General features: G+C 43.0%; 2 protein-coding genes across 2 annotated transcripts; one reads left to right on the forward strand and one right to left on the reverse strand.

Annotated features, from left to right (window-relative positions):
• Nucleotides 1-3,010: 3,010 nt before the first annotated feature.
• LOC133913296 (uncharacterized) lies at nt 3,011-6,541 on the reverse strand. The gene is made up of 10 exons (XM_062356408.1): nt 6,287-6,541; nt 5,751-5,915; nt 5,313-5,493; nt 5,072-5,128; nt 4,916-4,986; nt 4,657-4,732; nt 4,517-4,576; nt 4,287-4,390; nt 4,137-4,197; nt 3,011-3,608 (listed from the first exon to the last, which is right to left on the reverse strand). Exons 1-10 carry the CDS (start codon nt 6,418-6,420, stop codon nt 3,213-3,215), a joined length of 1,305 nt encoding a protein of 434 aa, XP_062212392.1. The 5' UTR covers nt 6,421-6,541; the 3' UTR covers nt 3,011-3,212.
• A 7,187-nt stretch (nt 6,542-13,728) lies between these two features.
• LOC133911242 (uncharacterized) lies at nt 13,729-14,547 on the forward strand. Its single transcript, XM_062353443.1, has one exon. The coding sequence runs from the start codon at nt 13,959-13,961 to the stop codon at nt 14,328-14,330; it is 372 nt and encodes a 123-aa protein (XP_062209427.1). The 5' UTR covers nt 13,729-13,958; the 3' UTR covers nt 14,331-14,547.
• Nucleotides 14,548-14,616: the final 69 nt, after the last annotated feature.

The following is a 14,616-nucleotide window of genomic DNA, read 5'->3' on the forward strand; positions in this document are numbered from 1 at the left end:
AATACTCTGATGGGGCCGTTACTCTGATAACTAAACTGTTGAAAACCACATAAAAAAATCTTTGCAATATGTGTCTGTGAATTGAATTACAGTTTTTTTTTTTTTGCATGGATATCCGTTCATGACGCGAAAAAAAAAAGTTTTCGGTTTGTTGATCATTTCCATATCTATTCCAAATTTCGAATTTTGAAAAGATTGAAAATAAAATCCGCATACCGAACAATACGGAAAAACCGGTTCCTGTCCCTTTCCCGTTTTTCGCCAAAAAAAAAAACAGACTTCGCAAACGCTGCGACGAGTGAACAACGGCGAAATCTGCTCCACGCCACTATGATTGTTACCAACACGCCGGTCACGCCCATGCCTCTGCTGCCCGATGGCCTGGCCGTAGCTTGGCCATCCAAATTATTGGAGCTGACACTTGAATCATCAAGCCGTGATTATCAGTACATTTTCTGTTGGAGCAATTGTTCTGCAGGCTGACAAGTGAGAGATGGAACGCCTTGAAGCATCAGCTGTGATTGTACTGCATTTTTTTTGGAGTATTTGTTTCGTATGGTGACAAGTTCGTGACCGAGCAGAAAGGGATTGGCCTGCAGTTGATTTCGTATCAGGATTCAGGAGTGCTACCAGCTGATACTAGTTCATGATTTTTTTTGCGAGGGCTAGTTCAAGATTTCTGATGCGTAAACATTCGTTAATAGGCAACTTATCTGATGCCTTGTACTAGCATCCGTCAAGAAACTGCTACTGAACTACTTGTTTACTGTCCTTGGTCAATGGCACCGAATTTTTCAGCCACGCCTTCTCCTGACTGAATTTTCAGCTGAACGGATGTCAGCTAGGCATGAGCTTGTGGGCGACGATGGCATGGCACATTGGAAGGGGGAGAATGGCTGGTGGAAAGAACGGCCTGCCAATTCCTTAGGTATTTGGTCCAAATTAACAAAGCAACCAATCCCATGCCATCATCGGACATAAACCTCTCTCATCATAGTAGAAAAGAAACAGTTAACCATCTCTCTCTCTCTCTCTCTCTCTCTCTCTCTCTAATCTGCTGAGAGGGTAATCCAGTTATGTGCCTTTCCATTCTTTCTTCTCCTTGACATTGCCTAAAGATTGAAAGGGAGCGGTGCCTAACCTGCTGCCCTCCTGACTGGTGCATTTCTGGATTGTTTTTCTCTGAAAATAGATGCATCTCCGAACAGGGTGATGGAAACCAGAAACGCCAGACACTACATAATACTAACACTTGGGAAGCTGTTGCACTTGCACATGCACCAACAGTGCAGTGATTGGACAGGCCTTTTGTACTAAACAAAGTCATGAACAAAGCAATTAGGCGAACCCTGATTAACCCCATGCTCCCAAAGCCTGCTGTTTCTGACTTTCTGTGTGCTCAGAGCATTATGCAGTGGTAGAAAGTAAAACTAGGCAGTAGCTGTCACTGGGTCCGTGAAATGAATCTAGCATGAGTGCTTGTCCCCCTTTCGCCTTCAGTAAGAAGCATAAGCCCAATGCGAAGAAAAGCACAAAAAAAGAGAGAGAAGCATCAGCTTAATGAGAAAAGAACAAAAGAAAAAAGAAGCATCAGCTCAATGCGGAGAAAACAACAAGCCAACCACAGTTGGTTACAGACAGTGCTTGCTTGGGCCTGCGCCATGGAAGCTTCATACGGAGCTTTCAGGTGAAGAAGCCAATAAGCGTCTCCCAATCCGTCAGTCTAGTGACTCTGGCGGCGTTGCTGCTGTGGCGGCGTTTAATCTCAAGTCATCGGGTTGTCAAAATGATGAGGGTGAATCAGTTTTGTCTTATGCCTTCTCGTGGATGGACAGCCACTGTTCGTTAGATATTTCATGTTTGTTCTGATCTGGTTTGGACTGATTTGAGTTTCTCTTGTCATCCAATTACAGAGGAGTTCCAAAATTTTCTCCCTTGTCTCAAGCGTCGTTTTTTAAAAAAACTTTTTTTTGGTTGGACGAGAGGTGACACAACACAAGTTACTCACATCTAAGCTGCAGTTGCATGGTTGGAAAACCAATCAGAGGGCATGCAGCCAGGGAAAACTTGGGACCTAGCTTCTCTGATCACTACGGCAATAACTCCATGAGCATCAACTTTCAACTGCGCTATCAAACAAGATAGCATTGTTTAGATCTTTGAACAATGAGTAATCGAGTGAGTTCCATATTTCAGAAGAAGATTGCATCTGGAAGAACAGAACAGCAGCCAGGCAGCCATCATGCTGTTGACCAAGGGATTTAACTTTCTTGTAGAGAACTCTAATCTTTCTTACCAACCGTGCTTGCCTTTGCATCTCTACTCAATGGATAAGGTTTTTAGGTCAGAATAAATTCCCACACTTCCCTTGTTTAGCCCTTTTCATCCGAGCTGGAATGGATTCCTAAACTCCCTTTCTTTAGCCATATTTCGTCGATGAACAATATTTCGGAAGGTAAGGAATACTAGCGTCTAGTTTGGAACACAGGGATTTCACAGTAACCATACCGGAACATCCGGAACCTAAATAATTGCGTTGTCTGATGCAAAATTCCCCTGAAATATACGAAATATTTCGGCTGATCAAGACTAGGCGACAAACAGGCCATTGGAGGGGCTGGAAATATTCTTCCTGGCATACCGTAGCAAACATTGCATGTGCGGTGGCCGTTCGTTCCAGCTCGGCAGAACCATCGGACACGTCGCACTGCAGCAGGACACGGAAGCTTTCGCAAAAGCGAAAGAAACAGAAGCCTTGTCCTCACCGGCGTCACGCCGGCGGTCCTGCCGTGCGCCAGTACTCCGGAAAGAGAGAACGGGGCCTGATCCGAATCCTCACGCTCTTTTCTCGGATTGATCTTTGCGTCCCGGCCATGAGGCGGATCAGGGTGCAGTTCAATCAGCCGCAAATTGATGCCTCGCAAAAACGATCTCCTCCAATTACACGATAACACATGCAACTATTGGCTTGGTTAACGTTTAAAGTCACAGCTCACGACAGATGCAGACAAGGAGACACGAAAACTGCATCAATTTTTACTGAAGTAATCAGCTGAATTGTTGTTATGCTAACGGATCATAAGCAAATAATTTAGTATAAATTTACTCTTACAGTTGTTAATACAATCCCTGTGTTTCAAATTAGTGATGGTACAACACAGCAACAAAGACCTGTTCTATTGTTTCGTTGAAAGTTGAAACCACAGGTTGAGCTAGCTCTTGATTTTCTTATCGTTTCTGCCTCTTTTCCTCTGCTCTCTTCTCTCTTCCGAGTAGTGCTTCTTCACCAGCATCTTATGCATCGAAACTTTCAGCGAAGCCAGCACTGAGGCTAACACTTCCTCTTGCTTTGCAATGTCAAGGCTCCCTTGCAGCGCCAAAAGAAGCTTCTCACCGTGTGGTACTTCACTGTCTTCGAGGATTACAGGACCATTATTAGAAGACGATAATAGATCATTTTGGAAGTGGGGAATGATCCTTAAACGGGTAAATAACTGGGAGGCAGCCTGGTTAGGCACGTTTGATGCGCCCATGACAGTCCACAGGAGTTCTGCTGATAAGCTGGAAGCTAAGCTAGTGGGAATATAGCTCTTTTCCATTGTAATCACCTGCAATTGTATTAGATGCATCGGCTCATCAATGAGATACAAAGGTAAAAAATACTGTAGAACAGCTGAGACACAAGGCTTCTATCACAATTGAGCCCCACAAGATTATTCAAATTTCTATCTGAGCTTGAAATCTTACGATTAGTTTCCAGATCCAGTAAGACCATTCATAATAAATCTCAACTAGCTAGTAAGACTGACGTATTAACAAACAAGTCCAACAGCGAAGTAGGGCACATGGCTGGGCTTCTTGGCTAGAAAACCAAGTACAATAAAACCAGCTAGAAACTAATGTCATTGCTAGAAGCCTGGAGCTGACGTGAAAAAAAGGTTCTGGGATCAAGAGCTAGCAACTAGCAAGTAGCGAGCATCAGCACTGATCCATGAAAAAATATCACCCAGCTACTGAGCAGTATCAACGGTGTTCATGGTCAGTAAATCTTGTTCAGAAACAAGACCTAGGCCATGGTTTTGTTTCCATGTCAGTTATCTTGAAGGCCATGAACATTGTCTACCAAATAGACGTACCTTTAGAAAAGATAACTTCTTTCCTATTAGATCACATGTTAAAAGCATTACGCCATTGAAACTGCAGTGTGAAAAAAGAACATCATGTTACTGAGCACACTAAATTCCTTCACTTTCTTGTAGAAGAACCACCACATGAGTCAAGCTTACCTTTGAATTGCTACGGCGACCAGTGAGCCGTCATTACTCAGACATATATCTGCAATGGCTAGATTGCTGTCATCAGTTTCGTTTGTCTCTATGAATTCTCCCACCTGCAAGTAGTTTTAAAAACTGTTATATTCAAAAATAACTTGAAAATGTCGAAAACTGAGAACAGACAGATTGTATATTAATGTTCTTTTCACGAAAGATGCAAAGAGATAACTTCCAGCTGCTACCTTGTCTCTGACTTGACATGTATCAAGGAGATATCCATTTATGTAGTCCCATAGGCGAACCTTAACAAGTGAAAAAATGTTAGGAGAAGCTTGTCGAGAGAAAAGTACATGTCTGTATACTAAAATGCTTATGTACCCACAGTTGAATCGCCGCCTCCTGATATAAGAAAGCTCTGACTTTCTGATATGCGTGCGAAGGCGATGCACGAGACAAAGCTGGAAGACGAGTCATAGCCATTATCAAATACATCAAACAAAAATGTGCTGTGACTCTTATCTCTGAAACTTCTACAGTTGGAATCGTGATCAATAAATTCAATTCCTCTATATATTACAAGAACTTGAAAACAGAATAAAACTGTCATAACGAATAACGATGGCATTGTACACTAAACATACTCTGTATGTCCAAGGCAAAAGCTCTGTATTTCGTGGGCCCCTTTTAGAGGATTATTTGGGAATAATGTGACCTACAAAATTAATTGCAACACAATAAGAGAACTAGTTTAAAATTATGCTCCTTAATGCAACCAGTGCAAAGAACAGAAGTCATACTCGGATTTTAAAGTCCCTATCAGCAGTAGCAATAAACCGTCCGTCTGGTGAAAACTTCTGCAATCCCACGCAAATGACATAAGCATGGTTAATCATATAGGACATGAAAGGAGCAACTCACAACAGTGCAGTGTAGCACACTTTGTTGGTTTGTCAATAGGATTGCCCATTCGTTTACTATATTAAATATAAGAGACAAAATATATACCATAGGTAACATAATTTTAAAACTTGTCCGTACCATGCTAGTGATGATACTACAATAGTGACCAAGAATTGACACAGGTTTGTTATCAACTGAAACCTGCTCTCCACCATCATCCCCCATAGTGACTAACCAAACAACGCCAAATTTATCAGAAAAAGTAACATACAGATCATCGTTGCTAATAGCAACTGCGCTGACCCTCTTCTCTGAAGTTCTGCAAGTGAAAATATCGCAACACATTCATATCCATGCAGGAAACATAACATGAAAACAATGAAATTTTATAAAAGAATTAAACATAACAAGCTGCTGTAGGGCGTTGTTTGGTTAAATCAAGTTACATTTCACAATATAATTACTGCACCGGAACAAAGTTCATAGACTACAGATACTGCAAACATAAAGGCCCATTGATCTGGTGTCAATTGTGTTAGTTACATAAAGAACAGAACAACATTGTGAGGCACTTACAGAGTCCGGATGCAACGCCACGAATCAGTCTTCCACACCTTCACAAGCTTGTCATCACCACCAGACGCAAACAAAACACCATTCACACTAAAGCAAATAGCTCTAATAGCATCCGAATGAGAACCGCCGCCACAGTCATCTGACAATGAAACTGCACAACCAGCCCTGGATGCACAAAATAAATATTTATTCGCACATTCCACCAAGTGAAATGCAAAGAGAAGTTTCACACTTCTCACTGAGACATGTGAATTGGACAGTACAAAACTAAGCATACGAGAGCGAATCAATCTCACTAATAACAATTTACACAAGCTGCATCACAAGAACTCCATTTTTATTCCCTTAAAAGGAACAACTTTCAGTTCTTCTCTACACAAAACTAAGATAAGCAGTTAGACTCAGCTCAAAAACGCAGTACCACCCAACCTCCACTAAAATCTATCAATAATTTAGTCAAAATACGGACTATTTCTACACACGAGATCCAGGGTTAATCGGGAAGCCGCGATAGAAGCGAAGAGGGCATTCCTTACTTGAGATCGAACACGCGGAGCTCGGGCCCGACGGCGACGGCGACGGAGTGGCCTTGCGGGTGGGCGGCGACGAGCGCCGGCGCGAACTCCGCCGCGCCGCTCACCTCCGCCTCCTCCACCGCTGTGTCCTCCATTGCAGCAGCAGCAGCAACCAGCAAGCGAGGGGGCTTCGATTCGAATCGAGCGCGAGATGGAGCGGGTGGGGAGCGATTCAGGGATTAGGGTTTATGGGCAGCTCGCACGTGGGACCCAGAGGCCAGTTCTCGTGAAGGAGTGCTTGGTTCAAGTGTTGTAGCGCGGCCCGGCCCAAGTTGTAGCATAAAGGCCATGGTTTTGCTGGGCTTGGACCTCCGTGAACACTAGCTCTGTTGGTTCTTTCATATGTTTTTTTTAACCGAAAATGCTCAAACACTTACATCTGATACGAGCTATTCGCTCCCGGGCGCATCATCTGCCATCTACTGCAGTTTGATGAAACGGGCGGCCCCGGTGCACCGGCAATCTTCGTTTTTGGACCCGGTGCACACGTGTTCCCCATGCTTTGCTAAGACCGGACCCGAAGTTTCTGACAACCAAAAACAATAAACAAGTCACGTCCGCCCAGGCATCAACTAGTAGTTCTCATCCTCATTAGTTGTCTCCCACCCTGCTCTCAACTCTATGTCTCCAATTCTCCATCAAGAGCACCAGACCACAACATGCCATGGCCCATGGCCTCCACTTCCGTGTCTCCCCTAACCTCACCTCTCTCCCCCCCCCCCTGCACATGCTCGAGGAAGGTTGTGGGTCCGCAAGACCTTGCGGTGAAGAGGTCGGAGCTCCCTCGATTTGGCATCATCGTGGCTAGAGCTCGCTGGATTTAGTGAGATCGAGACCACAATAAGGCAGTGTCGTGGCCATCATCTCCAGTCTAGTGCAGCTTGCTCTTGCGCTCTAGTCCAGGCCCCTTCCTCCCCCTGTGCACGCCCGATGAAGGCTATGGTGCGGCAGGAAACTCAAGAGAGTGATGGTTACTTGCATGAAGAGGTCGTAGCAGCCTCGATTTGTCACCATCGTAGCCCGAGCTTGCCATATTTTACTAGATGGAGACCCAACAAGGCGGTGTTGCAACTGGTCTCTCCATTTGTTGAAACCGCTCTCTTCATTTGTTGCAAGCTTGTTATCAGGTTGTTGCAACCTTTTGTACTTTCTTATTCTAGTTTTTAGATGTTGCATTCATACTTCAAGAATATTACAGTTACGCTCTTTGAACGTTACAGGCTTATGGTTGTTGTAAAATTGTTTGATTGAGTGTTTCCATAGTTAGTTTTAAATGTTGCTGGATTTTGGGATGTTGCATTGTGTATTTTGAGATGTTGCAATAGCAATTGTTGGATATTGCAATTGTTTGTGTGGCTGATGTTGTGATTTAGGGCTAGGAAACTTGATTTCCAGGACATCTTCTATGCCATTTTTACAGTAGGATTGATCAAAAAGTGAAACTCATTCAAGATCTCATGCGATGAGCTCAAAGTCAAGTGACCACATAGGTTTTGCATGAAAATATTGCATAAAACAAGTCGTAATGTTACGGTATTTTCATGAAACAAGTCATAATGTTGCGGTGTGAATTTTTCTCCTGGATCGGATGTATGCGATGTGCTATTTTGATGCATATTTTTTATGTTGCAAACAATCATTCCGATGTTGCAGATATTATTTTTCAATGTTGCAACAGATCATTAGAACGTTCGATGCATCAGATGTCCGGGCGCTAGAAGCGCTCTTTTTTTAACACAAACCAAATAGAACCCACTACAGAAAATGTTGCTTATCCATAATGGGAAGCCGGACCAAAACGAAAGGGCAACCATGCACAATTTGCCCTATGAAATCGGTCCATATAAATACAAGTTCCTGCAACTGTACGAACAGATAGGAAGTGACAGAGGACATGAGGTGGCCTCCGGGGAAGGCGTTGTCTGCCATGCAGTTTGGCCTCAAGTGGTTGATCAGGTGTCTCCTCGACGAGGACATCTCGTTTGCTGCGTGTTGGCAGTCTCAGCTAGCGCACAGTGCACAGCTGAATGCTCTCAAATCTCAACTGGCCACGTACAGACACAGTATAGCGTATGCTGAGCCCATATTGACGGGAACACTCGCCGAGGGAACGACAATGTATTGCACCGCTACGTGTCCGAGACAAGCGAAGATCGTCAACAGGAGATGCTCGTGGCCTGGCGTGAGGATGAGACGAGATCACGAGACATTTAAAAGTAGGTCTTGATAATGTTTTTTTTTTTTGTTGTTGGTCCTCTGAAATTTCCTTTTTCTGATGTGAATCTTCTATGTTCTCTTCATTATGTTGATTTCTCCTGAATTTTTCTAATTTTATACAATCGAACATAAAACATAATATGTCACAAAACAGAGATAACATTTAAATGCCAGGTGGCATTTATGATGAAATAATGATAATATATTCACTATAATTAATATAAAAGATGTACATAACTAACGTCATCACATTCAAACCGTACAACAACCTTGTTATATATAAAAAAAAGATGAAAATATGTTGTTACTTGAGCTGCTCGTGTCTTCAAGGCATCATCTTGTTACAGCGAAGGATCACCATAATCTTTCTTACATTGATTTGAATGAAGTGGAAGTATTTGTCCTCCTAATGGCGTATGGATGCCATATCTTGCCTCACTCTCTCCAAGTTCTCATCAGTTTCCTGTATGATAATATTATTGTATGCAATATTATTATGGCAATGTGGACAACAATTTTTTTGGCACCTTCAAGATGCTTCGCCCAGTCTATCATGTATTTGTCATTTCGCTCTTATGGATCTTCCTCTTCACATTCCTCTATATCTTACTCTCCGTGCCCTTCTGAGACTTCTTCATCTTCATTATCAATGTAGCCACCAACACCAGCAGTATGATTGTGATGATGACATGTAGGTTTAGTGATGGTGTGATCCAAGACATCCACTACATCATCAGACTTTGGGCCATAGCGTTCAAACAACAGTGGCACACAGTCAATCAGAACAGCGTAGAGGTGACTTTGGGGTAGCCTTGCCACGTTTGATGCACAATAGAGCTTCATCTTCTTCGTCACTTTAGATCACGATAACCTCCATTATTGTTTGGTATGCTTTGGTGCACTCATTGTCATCAATGTTCATATTTGGAGTGGTTGGGGAGGCACAATTTAATGCCAGTGACTGGACGTCGTGAGGGCCTCTAGATCATGCTAATGATCCATTGTATGTGGTGACCAGGAGAAGGAAGAAGCACACATCGGTGCTTTTCCTTTCTTAGAATATTTTTGGATGAGGCTTTGGTTGCCAGGTTGTTGACGTTGTCTTGGAGAAGTTGACACAGCCATAGAGCTTTGTTGTGGGTTGGAATTCATTGTCTTCTTCACTTCAGACTCTTCAACATGATGCATATCAAATCTAGCAGAACATTAAGGTGCAAGAAAACCTATAGAAGGTCGGACTACACACTCTACTATCTAGGTAGCCAGGAGAGAGCCAGCCAATGGTGGTGTTGTGTGGCATCTGAGGGTGTGCTGCATAGCACCTAGCGAGATCTCGTCGTTGGTCGCCTTCATCTCATCAAGATTGTTCACCATCTTCCTCATGTCAACTTTCCCTATTGGATAGAGTAGATTGTAAATTTGCATTTTTTTATTTTGATTTTGGAGTCCTTCCATCGCCTTTTGAGTCTGCTTCATACCAAATACCTGTAGGAAACTTCCTGAAGAGGACAGCTGCTAAAAATCAGACAAAACCGAGATAGTTTGGTTTGTGCTGCACAGCATACATAAGCATGACATCATCATTTTTTTATCTTCTTTTTTCTAAAAAAATATAGTAATATATACACACACACACACACACACACACACACACACACACACACACACACACACACAACATGCTATGTTTTACGTCGCTAAATCGACAAGCTCTTTTTAAATTTATAGACATCGAATGCTTTGAGTTCAACTATATCTGATTCGATATATACCTTCAATAGTTGCCCATTCACTGTATATGTTTCACCTTTTTCACCCATAATAACAATAGCTCCATATTGTAGCACTTTGTGTACAACATACGGTCCATCCCATTTACTTTTCAATTTGCCTTTGCGAAAGAATTTGAACCATGAATTGAATAATATGACCTTATCTCTTTCTTTGAATTCCTTTTTCTCTGGTCGTCTATCAAACCTCATTTTCACCCTGTATTTATAGATGCTCTCATTGATGTACGCCTTTAATCTTAACTCTTCTAACTCTTTGATTTGAATCCTCCTTTCTATTCATGTAGTGCCCAGATTAAGATTCATTTCCTTTATAGCCCAATATGACTTGTGTTCTAATTCCAGTGGCAATCTACAAGATTTTCTATAGACCACCTGATAAGGAGTCATGCTAATAAGAGTTCAATTTATTAGATCAGCCATTTCCTCCTTTAGTCACAATCTTTTTTTAATATATCCTTGATTTCCTTGTTTAAAGATTTAACTTGGCTGTTAGTCTGTGGATGATATGCAGTAGCAACTATGTGGTCAATACCAACCTTTGAGAGGAATCTTTCCAAAACCTTTTCAATAAAATGTGACCCTCCATTACTTATCATAGCTCTTAGTAATTAAAATCTTGTGAAAATGACATCATTAAACATTCTCAAAGTGCCATCTGAAGTAGCTTTCTTAAGAGGCATAGCTTCCACCCATTTACAAACATATTCCACTTCAACTAGGATGTATATCCATGGGAATTTTTGAATGGGCCCATATGTATATGTCAAACACATCGATTTGAATATTGCAATTCAATGGCATGGATGAATGAACTGAAATGTTACCTGATGGCTGGCACTCGGAACATGACGCTACTAACTTTCTTGCAACTTCATGCATAATTGGCCAATAAAATCCACTAGCATGCGCATTGGCTTGAGTTCTGAAGAATTCGTAGTGCCCGCCATATGGACTTGAGTGATATTTTTATAGTATCAGTGTAATAGGTAAGGAGGTTGCCCCATCCGGCAGGCCCACGCTACCACGTGTCAACTCGTGAGCGAATACCCTCAAGACCATGGCCTTACCTTCCGACCAGGATAAGACTTCATCGACCAGCACCTTGATGGTGGACAAAACCTTGTGACCAGCCTCTGTTGGTCGCAAGGCAGGTACCCACCTAACCAGTTGAATCACGTTTAATGTCATCCACTCTAGTATTTTTCTTCCTCGGACACTCCCTTTCGGCGAGCTAGGTCGTGGGAAGGCGTGATGTGTAGTGACCCTTCTCATAGCATTTAATGCTATAGGATGGCCTCACAGACATGCATGACAGCGTTCAGTGGATGGAACAAGGCTTGTATAACTACCAAAGCAAGACAAGTGTGCCTACCCCCCGTCATGATGAGCTAGGAGTAGTTAGCTTCATCAGGTGTAGGTCTGTCACAGAGTTTGGCACAATCCATTCGTATGTACTCATTTTCCTCTGTTATATGAAGGGGAGGACCTGGCTTATAAGGACATTCGGTAATAAGTTGGGGCATTGCATAGTCCGAAAGGCATCCATCTATAAGCAAATGTACCGTAAGGACATGTGAATGTAATATTGTGTTGATCATTCAGGTGAATAGGGATCTAGAAAAATCTTGAGTATCTATCCAAGTAACAAAAATATGAGTGCTTAATTAACCTCTCAAGCAACTCGTCAATGAAGGGCAATGGGAATTGATCCTTCTTTGTGGCTTTATTCAATTTCCTGTAGTCAACACACATTCTTCTCATTCTTGACCACAGTTAATCCTCCTTTGTTTGGCACACAATGCATTGGACTCACTTGTTCACCGTTAGAGATTGGATAGATGATTCCTGCCTTTAACAATCACATGACATCTTTCTTCACAACATCCCTCATTGCGTTATTAAGTCTTCTCTGATGCTCTATAGTGGCATGATGCTCTATAGTGAGCTTGAACTCATCCTCCATATGTATCCGATGTGTGCAGAAAGCAAGGCTAGTTCCTTTTATTTTCAAATCATCAATAGTGTAGCCAATTATCTTCTTGTATTTTCTGAGAAGCTGGAGTATACATGTTGTTTCTTCTTCACTGTGCTCGTCACTAACAATCATTGGGTAAGTCTTATTTGGCCCAAGATACTCATATTGCAGCCCCTTTGGCAGCGGCCTTTGCTCCACTTTCGGTGTTAGCTTCTCTTGGATCTTGTATATTTTTTGGGGCAGGGTTTATCTCAAATCTAGGTGCGACTAATGCGCCAACAACTTCATCAATCTCCTGATCCTCAGTGTTGTCATCAATGTTATCTTCAAGAACTTTTTAAAGTTGGTCCCTGAAAGCATGTGTGTATGAGCCATTTTCCACTTCTTCTTTACCAAGAGGTGCATCAATATATAAGAAGGTCTAAGTATTGCACAAAATCATGAGTACCCCATTCGCCACCATTGCTGTGTCGACCTGCCCTGCGTCCACCCCTCTAAACTCAAGGATGCCAAAACCACGCTTTCCAGACCCTAAATCCCGACAATAACCAAGCTGTTGTTTCATCGAGTATAATAAGACGTGTTTTCATCTGATTGATTAGTATGAGAACTTTTGAATAAAGTGTGTTTTTACATATCTACATTAGCAAAAGAGTCCCTCTCTTTGTCTCGCGTGGGACCCTCAAAATCTTAGGCACAGAAGATATCGGCAACCTAGCCCTTTCTTGTGAACAAGGGCAGAGACCAAATATTTCCTCACACTTTGACCCAACTTTTTGACAAAGTGTCATCCATGTGGACAATGGAGCTTAAGAACGCAACTGATGCAATAGACTTCTGCACGAAATTGTCTTGATGTTTCTCTATTTCCTTTTGTTGAGAGCAACAGGGTGCAGGACACCTGTCTGTACTGTGCGTACTATTGATAGTGCGACGTGTTTACTCTCCTACATGAGAATAGTAGCGAGAGGAGTAAGGACATGTTTGTTTGGGTTTTTACTAGGTTTTTCCTTATCAAAACCTAAAAACCTAAATAAATATGGTTAAAAAAGTGGTTTCTGGAGAAACAAAAACTTACTTATGAGGAAATAAAATAGAAGCTGAGAAGTTAGTTAAGAGAAGTTTTTATAAATTTTGGTGTGTTGAGAAGTTAAAAATTTATTATAAAAATCAACTGTTAAAATTCAAAAATAGCTTTTAAAAAAACCAAAATTAATCTTTGGACTAGAAACCTAAAGCAAAGCCCAAACAGAAAAGCAATCTAGCATGCATCCGATCATCCGATGGTGCTCTCCATGTGCAAAAAGGCGGTCTTTTCCCTTGAAAACAATGCGATTAATTGTGCCGGTCCTCGGACAGAGGCAGGTGCCATGCAAGCATCGGCGCCGGGTACTGTAGCAGAGTCGTCCTCTCGTTCCTCCCGAAAACCATATAAACACGCCAAACTAAGCAGCCAGGAGAACACAGCGCAAAGCTCTACTTCACAAGCAAGCACATTAAGCTACGGCCAAGCTCAGATTAGCATCTTTGATCACACACATATATACATAGTTCTTGCAGTCCAGGAACTGATAAAAAAACCTTTCTTTGAAGGCCGGTTGTGTTGCTGCGTGATCAAGAATTGATCAGTGGATCGAGGTGTGTAGGCATGGAGGTGGAGGCGGTGAGCTGCGAGTGCTGCGGGCTGGAGGAGGAGTGCACCGGCGAATATATTGGCGGCGTGAGGGCCTACTTCGGGGGGAGGTGGCTCTGCGGGCTGTGCTCGGAGGCCGTCAAGTACGAGGCCGGCAAGTGCGCGGGCGCCGCGGCGCCGGACGTGGAGGAGGCCGTGCGCGCGCACATGGCCATCTGCCGCATGCTGAAGAGGGGCGGCCCCGCGGGGCGCGTCGCCGAGGGCATGTGCCAGATGCTGCGCACCGCGTCCTGGAAGAAGGCCTCCTCCTCGTCCACGCCGTCGCCGTCGCCATCTCCGTCGCCGCGGGAGCACCACCGCGCCTCGCCGGTGTCCGTCGGGCTCTGATCGCAAGGGAGGCGTCGTGTTCTCGGTTCTTTTGAGGTGCACGCTAGCTTCGTCTTCGTCCCGCCTCGCTAGCTAGGCACTGGTGTTAATTAGCGTTCTTCATTAGATCGCCATGGGTGTTTAATCGCAACTTCTATGTAGAGTTGATTATGGTCAACGAGGTGTACATATATATAAGGGTTAATCAAGCCTTTGAGATGATGGTTTTGATCAAGAAATCAAATATGGGTATTTCGAAAAGAAATCAAATATGCGCGTCGGTTATTTCACACGAGGTGGTCGTTCC

The sequence above is a fragment of the Phragmites australis genome, chromosome 3 (genome assembly GCF_958298935.1).
Source record: "Phragmites australis chromosome 3, lpPhrAust1.1, whole genome shotgun sequence".
Classification (NCBI taxonomy): domain Eukaryota; kingdom Viridiplantae; phylum Streptophyta; class Magnoliopsida; order Poales; family Poaceae; genus Phragmites; species Phragmites australis.

What these genes read in the sequence shown, in the direction of transcription:
- LOC133911242 (XM_062353443.1), top strand. Translation starts at nt 13,959, where the DNA reads ATGGAGGTGGAGGCGGTGAGCTGCGAGTGCTGCGGGCTGGAGGAGGAG.
- LOC133913296 (XM_062356408.1), bottom strand. Translation starts at nt 6,420, where the DNA reads ATGGAGGACACAGCGGTGGAGGAGGCGGAGGTGAGCGGCGCGGCGGAG. An exon ending in TTTTGCCTTGGACATACAGA is followed by an intron (nt 4,733 to 4,915) that starts GTATGTTTAGTG and finishes CTCGTCTTCCAG; the next exon opens with CTTTGTCTCGTGCATCGCCT. An exon ending in CAGGAGGCGGCGATTCAACT is followed by an intron (nt 4,577 to 4,656) that starts GTGGGTACATAA and finishes TCACTTGTTAAG; the next exon opens with GTTCGCCTATGGGACTACAT.